At 39.3% G+C, this 19,806-nt stretch overlaps 1 protein-coding gene across 1 annotated transcript; it reads left to right on the forward strand.

Annotated features, from left to right (window-relative positions):
• The first annotated feature begins 15,862 nt into the window (after positions 1–15,862).
• Positions 15,863–19,591, forward strand: DMAC1 (distal membrane arm assembly component 1). Its single transcript, XM_077148203.1, has 2 exons — positions 15,863–16,203; positions 17,023–19,591. Exons 1-2 carry the CDS (start codon positions 15,933–15,935, stop codon positions 17,085–17,087), a joined length of 336 nt encoding a protein of 111 aa, XP_077004318.1. The 5' UTR covers positions 15,863–15,932; the 3' UTR covers positions 17,088–19,591.
• Positions 19,592–19,806: the final 215 nt, after the last annotated feature.

A 19,806-nucleotide genomic window follows, 5' to 3' on the forward strand; every position in this document is an offset into this window, starting at 1 on the left:
CCAGGATGTATTGGAGAGAAGAGGCAGGAGAGTGAAGGCATTGCAGCTGCAGATATTAGAAAGAGTCAGCAAAGTACAGTTCTTGAAGGTTAGAGGCACACCTTGGTCTCATGAAGAAAAGAAGATAGTGCCAAATTAAGGAAACCCACCAAGAAGCCATGTATGCAGGAAGCAAACTGTCTCTGCAGCAATGTTGAGAAAAAAATAAAAGACTGAAGAGTAAAATCCAGAAACCGACTATGCTGTTAGCTGTGGAGAAAAGAAAGTTAAATGAATCTATACACTAATCCCCGAATCACAGGCTTGTAACTTGGCTCTGGCTCTGTTTTGATGTAAACCTCCTCCTTCTAATGGTAGGAAAGCTTATTCTTGCAAAGACATATTATAAAAAAAAGGAACTAGAACAAGACATTCAAAGATACACCACAGGAGGAAAAAAAAAAAGGAAGAAACAAAAAGAAGGGTAGAATTATAATAACATCCAGAAATATATTGCCATGGAGTACTTAAATTATGACCAAATATTTTACTCCAAACTCTGAAAACATAATGAAGTAATCATCTCTATGAAGCAACAGTTTAAAGCCCAAACGTTAGAGCTGAGAACATAAAACATTTAGAAGAAAATCGAGGGGGATATTTTAAGGACCTTGTGATAGGAGGTGGATTCCTAGACCTTATACCAAAGCATGAGCAATGAAAGAAGAAATAGATAAATGGGATCTTCTAAAAACTGAACATTTTTACGTTTCACAGGACTTTGTCAGGAAAGTAATAAGGAAGCCTCCACAGTGGGAGATAATATTTGGAAAGCACATATCAGATAAGAGTTTAATATTCAGAAATATAAAGAGATCCTACAACTCAACAACAAAAAGGCCAATTAAAAAATGGGCAAAAGACATGAACAGTTCTCCAAAGAGGAATACAAATGGCTCAACATATGAAAAAATGCTCAACTTCACTTGTGATTAGAGAAATGCAAATCAATATCACAATGAGATATCATCTCATGCCTACTAGAACAATCATTATTTAAAAAAAATAAAATAGAAAACGAAAAAGTTGGAGAGGATGTGGAGAAATAGGTACACTCATTCCCCATTGGTGGGAGTGCAGAATGGTGTAGCCACTCTGGAAGGCAGTTTGGCATTTCCTCAGGAAGCTAATATAGAATTGCTGCATGAGCCAGCAATCCCATTACTAGATATATATTCAGAGGAACTGAAAGCAGGGATATGAATGGACATTTGCACATCGATGTTTATAGAAACACTGTTTATAATTTTCAAGAGATGGAAACAACTCAAATGTCCATCAATAGACACTTGGATAAACTGTGATATATACATACAATGGGATATTGCACAACTATAAGATAAAATAAAGTCATGAAGCTTGCAACAATGTGGGTGAAACTTGAGGACATTATGTTGAGCAAAATACGCCAGAAACAAAAGGACAAATACTGTGTGGTCTCACTAATATGAACCAACTGTAATGAACAAATTCTGAGAGCTAAAGTTGAGGGGATAGCAAGAGGGTAGAGTTTGGGCACTTGATGCTGAAAGAGTACAGAATACTCAGCATGGTTGATTGCAAAGATCCAGAAATGGATAGCGTAATATTATGTGATGATTGTGCAATATTGCAAGTCTAATGAACAAAGCAGAAGGTGAGTATGGTCGAAAAAGAAAGGCTAAGAACATGTAAGACAACAGAAGGAAAGAGACTAAAAACTGGGACTGTGTAACATAGAAAAGCCTAGAGCAGATAATGGTGATTAAACGTATGAATATAAGAAAGTTTTTATTTGAGGAAGAACAACTGAAGTGCATCATTATAAGGTGTTAAAAATAGGATGGTCCAGGGGTGAAAGTCTCCCTGGTGGTATGGGAGATGACCCCAGGAGTAAGACGAGCCCTGGTACCATGGGATCAACAATTCTATCCTGACCAAAAGGAGGAAAAGAAGTGTAACTAATAAAGTCTCAGTGGCTAAGAGAGTTCAAATAGAGTTGACAGGCTACTCTGGATGTCACTCTTATGCAAGCTTCAGTTAGACCTTGCTATCCCTATCATAACTTACCAAACCCCAAGCAAAACGTTCCAGCCAATCCTAAAAAATACCTAGGGCAATATATAAGATTCTACAAAGGTTCCAGGTACTAGGGTAACTTTCCAGAAACCTACAACCTCCAGATGGGTCCCCAGAACAGAAAAGTCCTGAAACCTAGAGAGCTCAGCCTCTCCAGAACATTAGCTAGTTCCATCTCCCTACCCCATATTACTGACAGCCCCTTCCAACATGAAGTTAGAATAGCCATAGCTCAAATGACCCTAAAGAGAGGGCTAGAAAGATCAAAGGTGATGGTGGAGTTATACAGAGAAAGTAAGCCTTAACAAATGAATATGATTGCTGACTCACTAAATTGATATTTCTTTTAGTCTCCAGTATCTAAAGCAGCTAGAAGTAAAAACCTAAAACTGTGGAATTGTAACCCATACCAAACCCTCAAATCTATTCTACAACTAATTATTGTGCTATCTAAAATTGTGAAATTGTAACCCATACCAAACTCTGAAATTTTTTCTACAACTAACTGTTGTGGTGTGCTTTGAAATTTATTGATTTTTTGTATATATGTTATTTTTCACAAAAAAGAAAAAGAAAGCTGATTGTGATGATAAAAAAAAATATTTATTCCTTCTAGCCTTCTATATTCTGGAGAAGCTAGAAGGAAAAATCTGAGACGATAGTATGATACCCCATGACAAATTCTGTGATCTGTCCTGTAACTATTTGATGAAGAGTGCTTTGAAAACTATTGCTTTTTTCATTCTTTGCTTTGTATATATGTTAAATTATACAGTAAAAAAGTTTTTAAAAAATGGGATGTTATATGAAATAAAGCACAATCAATATAAACTGAGGTCTATGGGTAACAGTAACATAGTAGTGTTCTTTCATTAATTGTAACAAAAGCAATATACCAAAGGTACATGTCAATAAATAGAGAGATATAATGAAGGGGTATGGGATTCTTGTTTTCTCTTTTTTCTTCTTTTTCTATTTCTTTTCTCTTTGTGGAAGTAATGGAAATGTTCTCATATAGATTGTGATGGCAAATGCATAACTATGTGATTGTGTCATAGGGATAAATATGTGATTACACCATAGGGAAGTAGAATAGTGCACCCCTCTGGAGGGCAGTGTGGTGTTTTCATCAGAGGCTAGATGTGGGGTTGCCACATAATCATGCAATCCCATTATTAGACAAAGACTTGGAAGAACTGAAAGCAGGGATATGAATAGACACTTGCACACTGGTGTTTATGGCGGCATTTTTAACAATGTGCAATGGAGGTGGCCTAAGGGTATGTTTACTAATGCACAGAAGGGCAAAATGTGCTGTGTACATATGATGTAATAATGAGTAGCTGCCTGAAGGAATGAAGTTGTCTGGCATACAACTAGGAGAATAAACCTTGAAGACATTATATTGAGTGAAGTAAGGCAGAAATAAAGGACAAATGATGTATGATCTCACTGATATGGGCTAAGCTGAGCAAATGCTGAGAACTGAATTCGGGTGCATAGGTTGTCAGAGGATATAGAAAGTGGGCAGAGATTGGGTGATCAATGATTAAGGAGTCCAAATTTGTTCAAATAGGCTTATTGTAAAGGTTCCTAGGTTGCAAGCTCTTATAGCAGTCACATCTATTTCTGAGTTTTAATTATTTATTTCTAAATTCTGAGATGTTTGTGCTCTTTGCATATAATCTGGTAGCTCCCTGAAACATTAGGTATCTGAGGGATACCGGAGACTCAGAATTAGAGTTCTGCAGCTCTGAAAGTCAGCATTACTCCATACAGCAATTGTTAAAGCAGGTAAAAAAAAAAAAAGAGATCAGACTCCAATTAGAAATATGAATGTTACGGACCTGGTTGGTACCAATGTACGTCAGAATATAGGGTAAAAGATGATATTGTCTGTGTTTAAAACTTCAATTTCTGTAGAATCTACGGGAAGACATATTTATTTGGTCCTAAATTGAAATCTTCGGTAGCATACTATTTTTGTAATCTATCTGCTCAGTTTATTTAAACAACTGTATTAGCTAGGGTTCTCTAGAAAAATAGAATCAGCAGGAAATAGCCATAGATAAAAAATTTATAAAAGTGTCTCATGTAACCATGGGAGCATAGAGTCCAAAATCCAAAGGGCAGGCTGTGAAGCTGATGATTGGATGAACTCCACAGGAGAGGCTCACCGGCTGAAGCAGGAAGAGAGACTGTCTGTTCTGAATCCTCCTTAAGAGCTTTCCAGTGATTAGATTAAGCATTACTCATTGCAGAAGACACTCCCCTTGGCTGATCACAAATGCAATCAGCTATGGATGCAGTCAATGTGATCATGATTTAATTCTATGAAATGTCCTCATAGTAACAGACAGGCCAGCACTTGCCCAACCAGACAAATGGACACCACCTGGCCAAGGTGACTCATGAACCTGACCACAACAGTCCACACCTTGTCAATTTGGCCGCTGACATCATCTTTAACTATACTTAATCTCTAAATAGAAAACAATAAAGACATATTTTGTTCCTTGCTAAACAATACTCAACAGTCTCACGTACAATGGGAAATGTATTAAATCTCCCCAGAATAGGATGCAAGTCCTGGGGTAATATTCATTATTAAACTTGGTATTTTACAACTTAAATACTACAATGTGAACAAAACAGCATTACAGTCCTTATTTTTGTAACTGATTATGTGGTCGTAGTTCATATTGATCACTACCTTCTTCCAGTACCCTTTCCATGTTCCCTTTACCCTCAGCAAGCACTTCAGCTGGCCATGGTTCTTTGCCTGGTGGGGTGACCCAAACCTTCATTCCTGAAGTTTCAGAGCCATTGGTAGTCCTGCCTGGATTGGGTTGTTGCAGTTTTCCATTGATTTTAATCACTGGGCATGGTAGTACTAAAAGATGCCCGAGAGGATCTCCTATATTCCAGGAAAACACTTCTTTACCTCCATCATGTAGTTGCAGTCCTATTTCCCCTTTATAGTCCGGGTCAATCACCCCAGCCATAAAGTAATCCCCTTCTTGGTTTGTGGATCCAAGCGCATGAATAGCACAATGTGATCAGGTGGCAGCCTTCGATTCAATTTCAAAGGAATTACTGTTGTTTCTCCTGGTGGAAGCACTCCCCCTTCTGGAACTAAAATCTGTAGACCAGTGGAGCTCAAGGTCACAGGGACAGGAAGCAAAAATTTGCCTAGTGGATTGCTAGGGGCAATAGTGAGTGGTGCCACTCCCATTTCCACCCCTTCATTTCTGGACCCATGGATATTGGCTATGGGAGAAACAGCACCATTCAGTGGATGCTGATTCAGAGCATACACAGCTTTCTGGAGAATAGTACCCCAGCCCTGCAAGGTATTGCTACCACATCAGCCCTGTAATTGAGTTTTCAAAAGGCCATTCCACTGTTCCATCAATCCAGCTGCCTCTGGATGATGGTGAACATGGTAAGACCAGAGAATTCCATGAGTATGTGCCCATTCTCACACTTCATTTGCTGTGAAGTGTGTTCTTTGATCAGAAGCAATACTATATGAAACACCATGACAATGGATAAGTCCATGGATGGTAGTTTTGGCAGAACCACTGCATGCAGAGAAAGCAAATCCATATCCAGAGAATGTGTCTATTCCAGTTAGAACAAATCGCTGCCCCTCCCATGAAGGGAGTGGTCCAATGTAATCAACCTTCACTGTGTAGCTGGCTGCTCAGCTCAGGGAATGGTGCCATATCAGGAGCTGAGTGTGGGTCTCTGCTGCTGGCAGACTGTGCACTCAGCAGTGGCTGCAGCCAGGTCAGCCTTGGTGAATGAAACTCCTAGATGCTGGACCTATGCATAACCTCCATCCCTGCCACTAGGACCACTTCGTTCATGAACCCATTGGTCAATGACAGGAATTGGTAGGGAAAGAGGCTGACCGGTATCTACAGAATGGGTCATTTTATCCACTTGACTATTAAAACCTTCCTCTGCTGAAGTCACCCTCTGGTGCACATTCACATAGGACACAAATATCTTCCTGTCTTTAGCCCACTCAAAAAGGTCTATCCACATACCTCTTCCCCAGATCTCTTTGTCACCAATTTTCCAATTATGGTCTTTCCAAGTCCCTGACCATGCAGCCAAACCATCAGCAGCAACCCATGAGTCCGTATACAAACGCACCTCTGGCCAGTTCTCCTTCCAAGCAAAATGAACAACCAGGTGCACTGCTTGAAGTTCTGCTCACTGGGAGGATTTCTCCTTACCACTGTCCTTTAGGGACATCCAGGAAAGGGGTTGTAATGCTGCAGCTGTCCACTTTCAGGTGGTATTTGCATATCATGCTGAACCATCTTTAAACCAGGCCTGAGTTTTCTCTTCCTTAGTCAATTCACTGTAAAGAACTTCCCAAGAGGCTATAGTACTGGTTGGGAAAAGAAAAGGTAATGTGAAAGGAGTGGAGACCATGGGCATTTGAGCCACAACCTCATGTAACTTACTTGTGCCTTCAGAACTTGCTCTAGACCTATTTTGTGTATACCATTTCCATTTCATTATGGAGTGCCGCTGTGCATGCCCAACTTTATGGCTTGGTGGGTCAGACAACACCCACCTCATGATAGGCAACTCAGGTCTCATGGTAACTTGGTGGCCCATGGTTAAGTGTTCAGTCTCTACTAAACAGAGAGTAGAGCAGCCCAGTAGCAGGCCAAAAGCTGTTTCTCAAAAGGAGAATAGTTATCTGCAGCAGATGGTAAGGCCTTGCTCCAAAATCGTAAGAGTCTGCATTGGGATTCTCCTATAGGGGCCTGCCAAAGGCTCCAGACAGCATCTCTATTTGCCACTGACATTTCCAGCACCATTCGATCAGCTGGATCATATGGTCCAAGTGGCAGAACAGCTTGTACAGCAGCTGGACTTGTCACAGAGCCTCCTTTTGTTCAGGTCCCCACTCAAAATTAGCAGCTTTTCTGGTCATTCAATAAATGGGCCAGAGTAGTACACCCAGATGAGGAATATGTTGTCACCAAAATCCAAAGAGACCAACAAGACATTGTGCTTCTTTTTTGGTCATAGGAGGGGCTAGATGCAGCAACTTATAGTTCACTTTAGAAGGGATATCTCAACATGCCTTACACCACTGGACACTTAGAAATTTCACTGAGATGGAAGGCCCCTGTATTTTTGTTGGCTTTATCTCCGATCCTCTGACATGCAAATGTCTTACCAATAAGTCTAGTGTAGTTGCTACTTCTTGCTCACTAGGTCCAATCAACATGGTATCATCAATATAATGGACCAGTGTGATGTCTTGTGGGAGGGAGAAAGGATCAAGGTCCCTGTGGACAAGATTATGACATAGGGCTGGAGAGTTGATATACCCTGAGGTAGGACAGTGAAAGTATATTGCTGACCTTCCCAGCTGAATGCGAACTGTTTCTGGCGGTCCTTACTAACAGCTATTGAGAAAAAAGCATTTGCCAGATCAATAGCTGCATACCAGGTACCAGGGGATGTACTGATTTGCTCAAGCAATGATACCACATTCAGAACAGCAGCTGCAATTGGAGTTACCACCTGATTGAGTTTATGATAATCCACTATTATCCTCCAAGACCCATCTGTTTTCTGCACAGACCAAATAGGAGAGCTGAATGGGAATGTTCTGGGAATCACCACCCCTGCATCCTTCAAGTCCTTAAGAGTAACACTAATCTCTGCAATCCCTCCAGGAATCTGGTATTGCTTCTGATTTACTATTTTGCTAGGTAGGGGCAGTTTTAGTGGCTTCCACTTAGCCTGTCTTACCATAATAGCCCTCACTTGAATTAGAGGACCAATGTGGGGATTCTGCCAATTGCTCAGTATGCTTATTCCAATTATGCATTCTGGAACTGGGGAAATAACTACAGAATGGGCCTGGGGGCCCATTGGACCCACTGGACCCACTGTGAGATGGACCTGAGCTAAAACTCCATTGATCACCTGACCTCCAGGTGATCTCCACCTCCACCTGACTGCTGGACCAGAGTGATGCTTTGAGTCCCCTGGAATTAATGTCACTTCTGAACCAGTGTCTAATAATCCCCAAAATACCTGATCATTTCCTTTTCCCCAGTACACAGTTACCCTGGTAAAAGGCCGTCAGTCTCCTTGGGGAAGGCTTGGAGGAAGATTAGCAGTATAAATTTGTGGCAGTTTAACAGGGTCCTCCCGCAAAGGGACCTTGCTCTGGGTCTGTAAACCATCTCAAGTCTCGAAATTGATTAAGGGGCTGTGACTCTGTGTTTTTGTAATTCAAGTTAGATTTCTGTTCACTTGACCTACAACTCTTATATTTATACAGCTCAAACAAGAATTTAGTAGATTGCCCATCTACTATTCTTCTAGGTATCCCATGATCTACTAGCCAACACCACAAGTCTCTGTGATTCAGATTATTTTGACTTCTGCTTTCAGCCTGCTGTCTATTATGATAGCCATGTTCACCTTGTCTTTGGTGATTAAGTGCTGCCACCTGGCTTCTGCCAACTCAGGATCCAGTCATCCCTACTGCGTTTAAGATTCCAGCTCAGTGACAGCTGTTCCCACAGTAATATCTGACCTACAGAGAAGTGCAACTATAGAGCTCTTCAAGGATGATGGTGCTAGTTTCAAATTTATTTCTCACAGTTCTGGTAAAAGGTGCATCCTGTGGACATTCCTGGGGTGTAAGAGCAGCCTTTCCATGATAAATCCACTCTAACATTCCAATCTCTCTAAGCCTCTGGATCCCCTCATCTACATTATACCAGGGCAGTTCTGGCATTTCAACCTTAGGTAATGTCTTTTGATCCATATTTCAGCCAAATATCCAAACAAATTCTTAATGCCTTTTCTAATCCCTCGAGCTATAACATTGAATGCAGAATCTCTGCTTAGTGGACCCATATCAATAAATTCAGCGTAATCTAGCTTTATATTCTCCCACCATTGTCCCACACCTTAAAATCCATTGCCACACATATTCCTCTTATTTCTGTCTATATAAATTGGAAAACTCACACAGTTCTTTTGGAGTATAACATACCCCCTCATGGCTGATACTTTGTACTTCACCTTTTGGGGCTGTTGGGACTTTAGTCCAGTTATAGGTCTGGAAAAAATGAAGGATGCTGGGGGTGGGTCTTGAAAGGAATTAGAAGTATCTTCCAAGCCATTTGCCTCAGGACATTCATTTGCAGTTTCATCTGGTGAAACAAGATTAATCCCTCTAGGGCTAACCCCTTCAGGTGGAGGTTGGGTGGCCAACTCCTCAGGGAAGGCTGGAGGTGGGGCAGCTGGATAAATTCCACAGGAGAGGCTTGCTGGTGAAGCAGGAAGAGAGACTCTCTCTTCTGAATCCTCCTTAAAAGTCTTCCAGTGGTTAGAATAAAAGTCACTCATTGCAGAAGACACTCCCCCTGGCTGATTACAAATGCAATCAGCTGTGGATGCAGCTGACGTGATCATGATTTAATTCTATGAAATGTCCTCACAGTAAAAGACAGGCCAGCACTTGCCCAACCACACAAATGGGCACCACCTGGCCAAGTTGACACATGAACCTGACCATGACAACAACCTAATTACATGGAACCTAGAATAGGAATGAGATATTATTCTGTATAGGTTAATGTAGTACCCATATACATCCCAGAATATTTTGGACAGAAAATAAAAACATATTTGCAAAGATACCCTGAAGGACTAGGGAAGAAGGTGGAGCTATTAAATTACCCCTCCTACAGATTTCCTATTATTCTCTCAGGCATCAGAACTCCCAATTTAGTAAATCAAGTCCTCGATCTTAATGGTTGCTCCTATGAAACTTATTTCTGCAATGGTGAATCTATACCTGCATGCAATTATGCCTAAGTGTCACCCCCAGAGGGCCTCCTTTGAAGGCTCAGATGTGGCCTTCCTCTCCCCCCCGCATAGTGTCACACAGCCTACTCCATACCTGAGCTCTGTGCATCCATTTATGGCACTCCCAGGCCCACTCATGCACAAGGGGCCCCAATCACGTCATTCAGCTCTGAGAACCACACTTTACATCAGTCCTAGAACTGTGCATGTGCAGGCCCTCAGCTACACTTCCCAGCTCTGAGAAAGTACTGATGTGCACAGCCGGGTCACATCTGCCCCCAGTCCATGAAGGCATAACACCGACCTGCTGCCATGGCTCTACACATATGCACAAAGGGCCCCATGCTCTAGACCAGTGCACACCAGGGTTATGCCACCCAGACCAGTGCACCCGCACAGCTACAGCCTCCCTGGCTGCTAGGAACACATGTTCACAAGCATCAGTGTAACAACCCCAACCTGCACCTACACCTGCCCTAAAACAAATCACCGCACTGAGTGCCCACCCCATGCCCTGCCCCCTGCTGTACAACTGCCCTGCAAACACAAGACCTTAGATTACTGAAAGAAATCAACTTCCTAAGTAAATCAATCAAGATATTTACATGCAACAAAAACAACAGAAGATCACTAAGCACATCACAATGCAGACCAGTATAGCCCTGCCTAATGACCAAATTAAAACACCTTAGAAGATAGATGCTGGAACAAGTAATCAAAGATGTTCATACAATTCTACTTAATAAAATAAGTGGGATATCAAATGACATAAAGGAGATCAAGAAGACAATAGAAGAGCATAAAGAGGAATTTGAAAGAATAGAAAAATAGCGGATATCACAGAGATTAAAGACTCTATTGACCAAATAAAAAACATACTAGAGGCACACAGCACCAGATTTGAAGAGACAGAAGAAAGAATAAATGATATAGAGGACAGCATAATTGACTTCGAAGACCCAAAACAGTAAATGACAAAAAAGATGGAAAAAATTGAATGGGAACTCAGAGAAATGATAGACAAAACAAAACACACAAATATAAGAATCACTGGTGTCCCAAAAGGAGAAGAGAGGAGTAAAGGGCTAGGAAGAGTAGTTGAGGATATAATGGGGGAAAACTTCCCAATCCTCATAAAGAACATAAATATACAAGTCAAAGAATCCCAAAGAACTCCAAACAGAAGAAATTCAAACTGGCCTTCCCCAAGGCACATACAAATCAGTCTGCTAGATGAAGCAGAAAATCCTGAAAGCAGCAAGACAAAAACATTCTAGTACATACAAGGGAAATCAAATAAGACATAGTTCAGACTACTCAACTAGCACCCTGGAGGAGAGAAGGCAGTGGTATGATATATTCAAGATCCTGAAAGAGAAAGACCCCCAGCCACGAATTCTGTGCCCAGCCAAACTGTCCTTCAAAACTGAAGGAAAGATTAAAGTTTTCACAGACAAAGAAGTCTTGAAAGAATATGTCAGCAAGAGACTCGCCCTACAAGAAATACTAAAAGGAGTTTTGCTGGCTGAAAAAAAGAGACAGGAGAGGGAGGTCTGGAGAAGGGCACATAATTGAACAGTACCACTAAGGGTAATTTAAATAATACAAAGAGAAAGAGGTAAAAGAATATATAGATCTGACAAATAAAATAAAAAAGATAAGATGGTAGATTCAAGGAAATCATTTTCTGTAATAACTTTGAATGTAAACGGACTAAATTTACCAATTAAAAGATACAGATTGGCAGAATGGATTAAGAAACATAATCCAGCTATATGCTGCTTACAAGAGACTCATCTTAGACACAAGGATACAAATAGATTGAAAGTGAAAGGAAAGAAAAAAAATTTCCATGCAAGTTGTAACTAAACGAAAGCAGGAGTAGCTATACTAATATCGGACAAAATAGATTTAAAATGTAAAGATATCATAAGAGACAAAGGACGCCATATACTAGTTAAAGGGTCAACTCACCAAAAAGATACAACAATCATAAATGTTTATGCTCCCAATCAAGGAGCTCCAAAGTACATGAGACAGACATTGGCAAAACTGAAGGGAGTGATAGATGTTTCAACAATAATAGAAGGAGATTTCAATACACCACTCTCCTCTATAGGTAGAACAATAAGACAGAAGATCAACAAGGAAACAGAGGAGTTATATAACTTGATAAATGAATTAGACATAATAGACATATTAGGTCATTGCACCCCAAAGCACAAGGTTATACATTCTTTTCTAGTGCTCATGGAATATTCTCTACAATAGATTATATGCTGGGGCACAAAACAGGTCTTTTTAAATTAAAAAATATTGAAATTATTCAAACACTTTCTCTGGTTACAATGGGATGAAGCTGGATCTCAATAACCACCAAAGAACGAGAACATTCACAAATACATGGTGATTAAATAATACACTCTTAAACAACCAGTGGGTCAAAGAAGAAATTGCTAGGGAAATCAGTAGCTATCTGGAGATGAATGAAAACGAGAATACAACTCATCTGAACTTATCAGATGCAGCAAAGTCTGTGCTGAGAGAGAAATATACTGCCCTAAATGCCTATATTAAGAAACAAGAAAGAGCAAAAACTGAAGACTTAACAGCAAACCTGGAGGAACTTGAGAAAGTTCAGCAAACTAACCCCAAAGCAAATAGAAGAAGAGAAATAACAAAGATTAAAGCAGAGATAAATGAATGGGAGAACAAAAGAACAATAGAAACAATCAATAAAACCTAAAGTTGGTTCTTTGAGAAAATTAATAAAATTGATGGGCCACTAGCAAGACTGACAAAGAAAAAAAGAGAGAGGATGCAAATAAACAAAATATGAAAATATCAGAATGGGCACTGCCCCAAAATCCCTGTAGACTAGGGGAACGATCAAAGGAGGAGGAGTTATAACATAGAAAATAGGATTTAACACATGCCTATAACTGCTAAATCACTATATTGATACTTCATTTAGCCCCCAGTGTTTTGGAGCAACTAGAATGAAAAAATCTGAAATAGTGGAATGGTAAGCCATGATAAACTCTGACATATGTTCTGTAACTAAATGTTGAAGTGCACTTTGAAAATTACTGCTTTTTTGGGTATATATATTTCATAATTAAAAAAATGCTTAGAAATTTAAGCCCCATAACTATTACAAAGAAAATATCAAACACTGCAAACTCATATAGATAGAAATTTCCAGGAGACGGGGGCATGGGGAGTTAATGCACAATAAGTGTGCAGCTACTGTTGGCAGATGGGAAAGTTTTAGTAATGGAAGCCTCAATATTGTGAATGTGATGAATCCCACTGAATCGTATGTTTAGGTGCAGTTGTGATGGGAACGTTTATATTGTATATACGAACACACAATAAAAATAAATAAATAAAAAAGAAAGAAAAAAAAGAATACACACAAAGACGCATGCATCTTTAAAAAGACACCCAAGAAAATGATAGTGCAGTTGTGTTAGGGAAGGAGGCATGGTTGGCTGAGGAACAAGTGTGTGAAGGAGACTTTTTAGAATATACCTTTTTATACTTTACATTTTCTAAATTTATAATTAAAGAGGAGAGGTCACAGGCTTTGTGTGTTATAAGTCAAAATGAACTATAAAGATAAGTAATAAAAGAAATACGAGAGTGAAAAAAGATTAAGACAAACTTAGGTTTCAACACCCTCCTATTTCTTTTCCCAAAGATGCACACTCTTCTTCCAATTACAGCTTTGCTCGCCATTGACTGGCCTCTGCACTTTTACTCTGACTTTTCTGTTTAATGAATCTCAAGAAGTTTCTTAAGATTTCCAATAATTTCTTAATCAAATTCAATTAGACAGGAGTACATTTCAATTTCAATATATGCTATGTACAGTTTTAGGAGATGGGTTCTATTGAAACCATTGTTGAATTTTGGAGGGTATCACAACAAATTAAAAAAGGTTTGGAATCACTCACAGGAGGTACTCATAAGAGAACATGCACATCTTTTGGAAAGTACTTTAAAGAGAAGTTCAAATAAAATTTCTTCTGTTACTTGAAAAATGTGCTTTGGGCTATTTTAATAGTATTTCTTTGGAGAGTTAAGGAAATCTTCTCCTGGCATTCTTAACTGAGATAAGTGTGCTAAGAAGGTAAGAGGTAAACTTTTAGATAGACTATGAGTGACTAAACTCACAGGTCAAATAACCTTGGTCTCTATGGAGATGCACAAGCTCATATATTGGGATGTAAGAAAATACTGAAATTTCTACTTATATTATCCTGCTATATTATTTTATATATCCTTATGATGATGTATTAGTAAGGTAGTTTATTAATATATAAAGTATAAGCATGCATGAATGCTAATGAATGCTTAATCTTTTTTTTTTTCAAGTCCATTGATGTGTGTAACCAAAAACCGTTTGGGATCATTGTCAAATTATTTTTTCCCCACATAAATAAGGAGACATTACATGCACTCTAGAATGTTCCATCAGGCATAGTGAGAAGAAAAAGCCATGAATTATTCATTTCTAAGTGAAATACTACTGAATTCATTTGATACAGAGCTTATCACAATGCTATCTGAAGAGAGACTCCTCATAAAAAATGAAATTTTCCAGTTAACATCTAGTCCAAAACTCTTATTTTAAACAAGAGGTAACAGAGGGCCAGGAAAGACAAATAATATTCTCTGTCAAATGGTTGACTAATAGTGAAAGTCAGGCACAGAACCCAGATTTCCTAAACCTTACTTCTTCCTACTATACAACACATGGATATACATGAGAGAGACAAACCAGAAGGGTCTTTGAAATTAAGCAGCAGGCAAACTCAGTATTCTCATAATTTTATTTTTTCCTATTACTTAATTTTTTATGCATACCTTTATCTTTGTCTTTGTTTTAATCTTCCCCAAAAAATCACATCCTATTTTAGAAAGTACAATAGTGAATTTCTTTTGATCATACTAATTTCTCAGGCCCACCTAAGGAAAAAGTTCAAATCTGAAGTTAGTCCTATTTTTACCTATCTCTTTTAACAGAAATGTAACCCTGAACTCTAAATGGCTTTCTTTCTTACAAGTAATTTTCTGAGAACAACTCAATGCAAAATACAGGAACTGGACTTAAAAGGAAAGTGAAATCAATTGGGAGCAGATGATATATAAAAGCTGAATGACAAAGATGCAATCAGAATTAAAAGGTCATACTTAGGAGATGATAAGAAAGTAAAGCTACAAGAAAAAATCCTTCATTGTCTCCTCAAGCCCTTTAGCCTGATTTTGATTTTATTTTTTTCCAGGGCTCTGAAAGCAAAAACAATACCATGAGCATGATAAACTGACAACATAACTTTAAGAAGTTAAAGGGAAACGGAAGGTATTTATCCAGATATTTCAAACCAATTTTTAAACCCTTGATTACATTTGACTCTGTATTCAAAGACACTGGTTTCAACCACGGCTGGGTCACTTAACCAGTTCTGGCATATGTAAAATTGAGAAAACTTTATGTATCACATTTGGTTGTGGGAAGATTAAACACCATAATGCAGATACTCGTTTAGCAAAGTGTCTAGCATATAGTTAAGAACATATGAATATCAACACCAAGGAACACACCTCCAGTGGGATTTAGTGTCCCGACCAATGTCTCACTTTATGACAGGCAAGACAATTTAGACTCCTAGACTTCTCTTCTAAGGAGACTGAGAGTTGAGTTCATTAGAGAGTTGACTAAATCAGAATTCCTGGGATTGGAGGAAAATATTAGTCTCTAGTCTGGCCTAAATTGTTACCACAGAAACCCAGCCAGCGAGCCGCCATCCAAGTTTCCTCTTCCGAGGCAGGCGGGAACTACATCTCCCAGCCGCCCTCGGGCTGCTTCCGGCGCAGAGCGCTGACGCTCTACTTGCCAGCCGCACATTTTACGTCAGTTCGGGTCGAAGGTTCCTGCGACTGAGAACGATTTCTTGAAGATGGGGTCTTTCATGTCTCAGCCACTTGATCCCGGCAAGGTCGCTGGTCCAGAGGTCACCTCCCCCGCCATCCCCACAGCCACCCCTGCACCCGCAGCATCCACGTCTCCGGCGCAAACCTCGCTGCTTAGTAACTGCTGGAGCTGCCGCGTGCTCTCCGGGTCGGGGCTGATAGGGGCTGGCGGATACGTGTACTGGGTGGCGCGGAAGCCCATGAAGCTGGGATACCCCCCGAGTCCGTGGACTATTACGCAGATGGTCATCGGCATCAGTGAGAGTCGGGGCGCAACCACGTGGGCAGGGAAGGTCGGGGTCACGTAGTGGGGGGGAGGGACCCCAAAGAAGGTGTCCCAGGGCAGAAATTAGGATGCCTTTAAAAAAAAATCACAATGTTACTTAACGATTCTTTTTAGGCTCAGCCCATTTAATTCTCATAGTAACCATCAGAACATTAGAATGCGGTTACAATATTCCCATAATACTCCTGAGCAAACTTAAGCCACAGAAATTTAAGTATCATGTTCATGGTCAGACAGCCAGGAAGTAACAGGTGGCATTTGCTCCAAGGTTTATCTAGAGCGCCAAAGCCCCTTCTTTTTCTCCAAATCCAGGAGAAAGCCTGAGCGAGTGCACTTAATCATCTTTGTCTTTGCAGTTAGTTCTTAGACTTGCGTTCAAAGCCTAGTTGGTTTGCCACTGGGTAACTTAACCCACAGTTCTTATCTGCAGCAATACCAAGAGATTGTCAAGATGTCTTCCATTCTGACGTGTGAATTCTTTTAGCTTTTCAAACCAGTTGTCTGAGCGAATAGAATTTTAGATCTTCAGGTTTCTTAACCAGACTGCCCAGATTATATCCCTTTAAATCCCTTTCTTGTTTCTGGAGGTAACGGGATTTATTTTTATTTCTCTGAACTTTTATTCTTTTCCTTTTCTGAGCTTCATTTTCCTATTTTATGAGAAAGATAAAACAATGACACATCTTCCAAGAGTGTTTTGGGGGGTTAAATATGCTGGTTTATGTGAAAGTACTTTGTAAATTAAAGTGCAGCATCTTTGTAAGGTATTACTTTTGTTGTTTTTCCCCTAGGCATTGCGTGTTGGGGTGTAGTCATCTTGACAGACCCTAAAGGAAAAGCATACCGCGTTGTTTGAAAGTATCACCAGTGAATTTATCATCTCTAATCCCCATCTTTATGACACTCAGAGCTATTATGGGGCTTATGAATGTTTTTGGACAAATGTACAGACTTCAGAAAAGAACAGATTGTCATTCCTTGGCCCTGAGTGTTTGTGGCCTTCATCTCCAAGGGGAATAATAAATCTGTTAGAGAAGAGAACAAATTCTGTGTCTTATCTGGGGAAAGAGAGTATAATAATAACAATAATAAACATGGGGAAATGATAAACCAGATAGAAAAATTAACTACGCGCTTTTTAAAATATCAGTTCTTTACCTATAATTGGGTCAACAGCTACTATCAGTCTAACCCTGGAAAGGTTCCATGCAATATGTAGAAATATTGAAATTTTATTTCTGTTTCCTACTCATACTTTCCAAGGAGTTTTTAAATCCATCGTCTTATGAGAGCTTCACGTTACTCTATGGTTGTTTTTCATTGGTGGTAAACCTTAAAACAGAGTTCAAATGATTTGCCCAGGGTCTTTCATCAAGTCAGGGATAGAGCCAAGATTTTATCTTTAGTTTTCTGATCTTTCACAACTATGATGTTTTTGAGGAATCAAGACTTGGCTTTATGAAACAAGGAGTTATAAAAACCATGAAATAAAATACTTAAATTGGGAAAATATTTTAGAGATTCAAACCCTTTTGTAATAATAATAAAATGCCGTTTTGGTTCTTTTCCACAAGCATGGAAATGTTTCATGCTTGGAATTGAGAGGCTTTTCAGATAAGGACCCAAAATTGTTGCTACTGGTCTTTTTTTTTTTTTTTTTTTCTTTTTGAGCTACCATTGCTTCTCTAGATTTTTCAGAAAAGAAAGATTCTCTTAAATTCAACTGCTAATCATGATGTTTAAATTTTGAATGATATATGCAAAAATAGTATCTTTAGGGCTGTTACTTTTTCTAGCATTATATTTTCTAGGAGTTCCTTTTGATTAAGGCTTACAAATGGCATGAATGCATTATGTATATCAGAGTTCATGGAATAGGCAGTGCTAATTGGAACTGATGATACTTCAAACAGCCTAAAGTATAAAGCATTTATGTGAGCTGTAGAATTCAGTTATGTAATATCAATGAATACAGAATTTTTAAGTTGAAACTTAGCATGGAAGTGATGAATCTAAGCCTCCGAAAGCTGAGAACTTATTAATGAACAGCTATAAGTCTTGGTTTGACCTTAATAAATAGAACAACTCTTAAATGAATATATTGTACTTTTAGCATCTTTCTCAATTTCTATTAGTATGAATCTACAATCAAATAAGAGCTTTCTCCATTTGTATTTCCCTGCTCACCAGATGACATACCAAAAGATGTTTGGTTCTTCCCAACCTGGAGCAATTTAACTAGGTCTGAGCAAAGTATTGTTCTACCATGTCTGAATGCAGTTAGGAAGGAATAAGCTGAGAAAAGCTCATAATTTGTAGTTAAAACCTTTGTTTTGTTTTGTTTTGTAAAGGTATTCCAAAAATTAATTTGATTCCTGCCAGTGCAAAATCAGACATCTTAGTTTGTTTTAGTGGAGTCAGTCTTCACAGAGAGGTTTCAGAGGGAAAAAAGATAGAATCTCAGTCCTGAATGCAAGAAATGCATATAATGCCCCCATTATCTTCCCTTTTATTGAGTCAATGGATTATTGCTCAGTAATGTAAGAAGAACAGCTTAATTATGATTTATGGGCCTTAGAATCCATTTACAGCATGGGAATGAGAATATAAAGGCTCATATTTACCTTTAGCAAAGAAAGAGAAGGGAAAAACTGGATAATTTGAAATGAGCTTATACTTTTCCTTGGACACTGTGCTAGTTTGAAACTCTAAGTACCCCAGAAAAAACATGTTTTAATCCTGATCCAATCTTGTGCCAGACCTGTTGTTCAGGGAGACAAACTTTGGTTGGATTATTTCATGGAGATGTTGTGGTATGAACTTTTGGCTAGATTACTTCCATGGAGAAGTGACACAACCAATTGTGGGTGTGGCCTTTTGATTAGATGGAGATATGACTCCATCCTTTCAAGGTGGGTCCTGATTAGTTTATTAGGGCCCTTTAAAAGGAAATACATTTTGGAGAAACCTCCGATGCAGATGCTTGGAGAACAGTTGTTTCAGAGACACAGATGTTTGGAGACATTTAGAGTGCCGACAGAACAGGTGCCTGGACAAGGACAGAGCCCAGCAAAAGTCACCATGTGCCTTCCCATGAGATGCTAAGCAAGCCCGAACTCAGAGTTTTGTCCCGGAGGAGATAAGTGAAGGCCCACAGACACTTAAAGAGGAAACCACCGTTATCAGAAGCTGGAAGCAACAGAACTGGGAGCAAGGGCACCAGCTATGTGCCTTCCCATGTGACAGACATTGGCCTTTCTTTGGTGTTAAGTTATCTTTCTGTGGATGCCTTAATTTGGACATTTCTATGGCCTTAGAACTGTAAATTTGCAACTTAATAAATTCCCTTTATAAAAGCCATTCCATTTCTGGTATATTGCATTCTGGCAGCTTTAGCAAACCAATGCAGGCAAGATACCCGTTAGTTCAACCTTTACATCACGGGTGTAAACTTTGGTATCTCTAGATAATAAGGAAATCATTATATAATGTCTTGTTTCCATTATGTATTGTATTGACTAGTCTGGAATCGAGTGGCCAGCTAATATGTGTGAACATTAAAGGATCCTACTATG

The sequence above is a fragment of the Tamandua tetradactyla genome, chromosome 2 (genome assembly GCF_023851605.1).
Source record: "Tamandua tetradactyla isolate mTamTet1 chromosome 2, mTamTet1.pri, whole genome shotgun sequence".
NCBI lineage: Eukaryota > Metazoa > Chordata > Mammalia > Pilosa > Myrmecophagidae > Tamandua > Tamandua tetradactyla.

Coding starts and splice junctions, on each gene's coding strand:
- DMAC1 (XM_077148203.1), top strand. CDS start 15,933: ATGGGGTCTTTCATGTCTCAGCCACTTGATCCCGGCAAGGTCGCTGGT. Junction 16,204..17,022: donor GCAGATGGTCATCGGCATCA/GTGAGAGTCGGG, acceptor TTTTTCCCCTAG/GCATTGCGTGTTGGGGTGTA.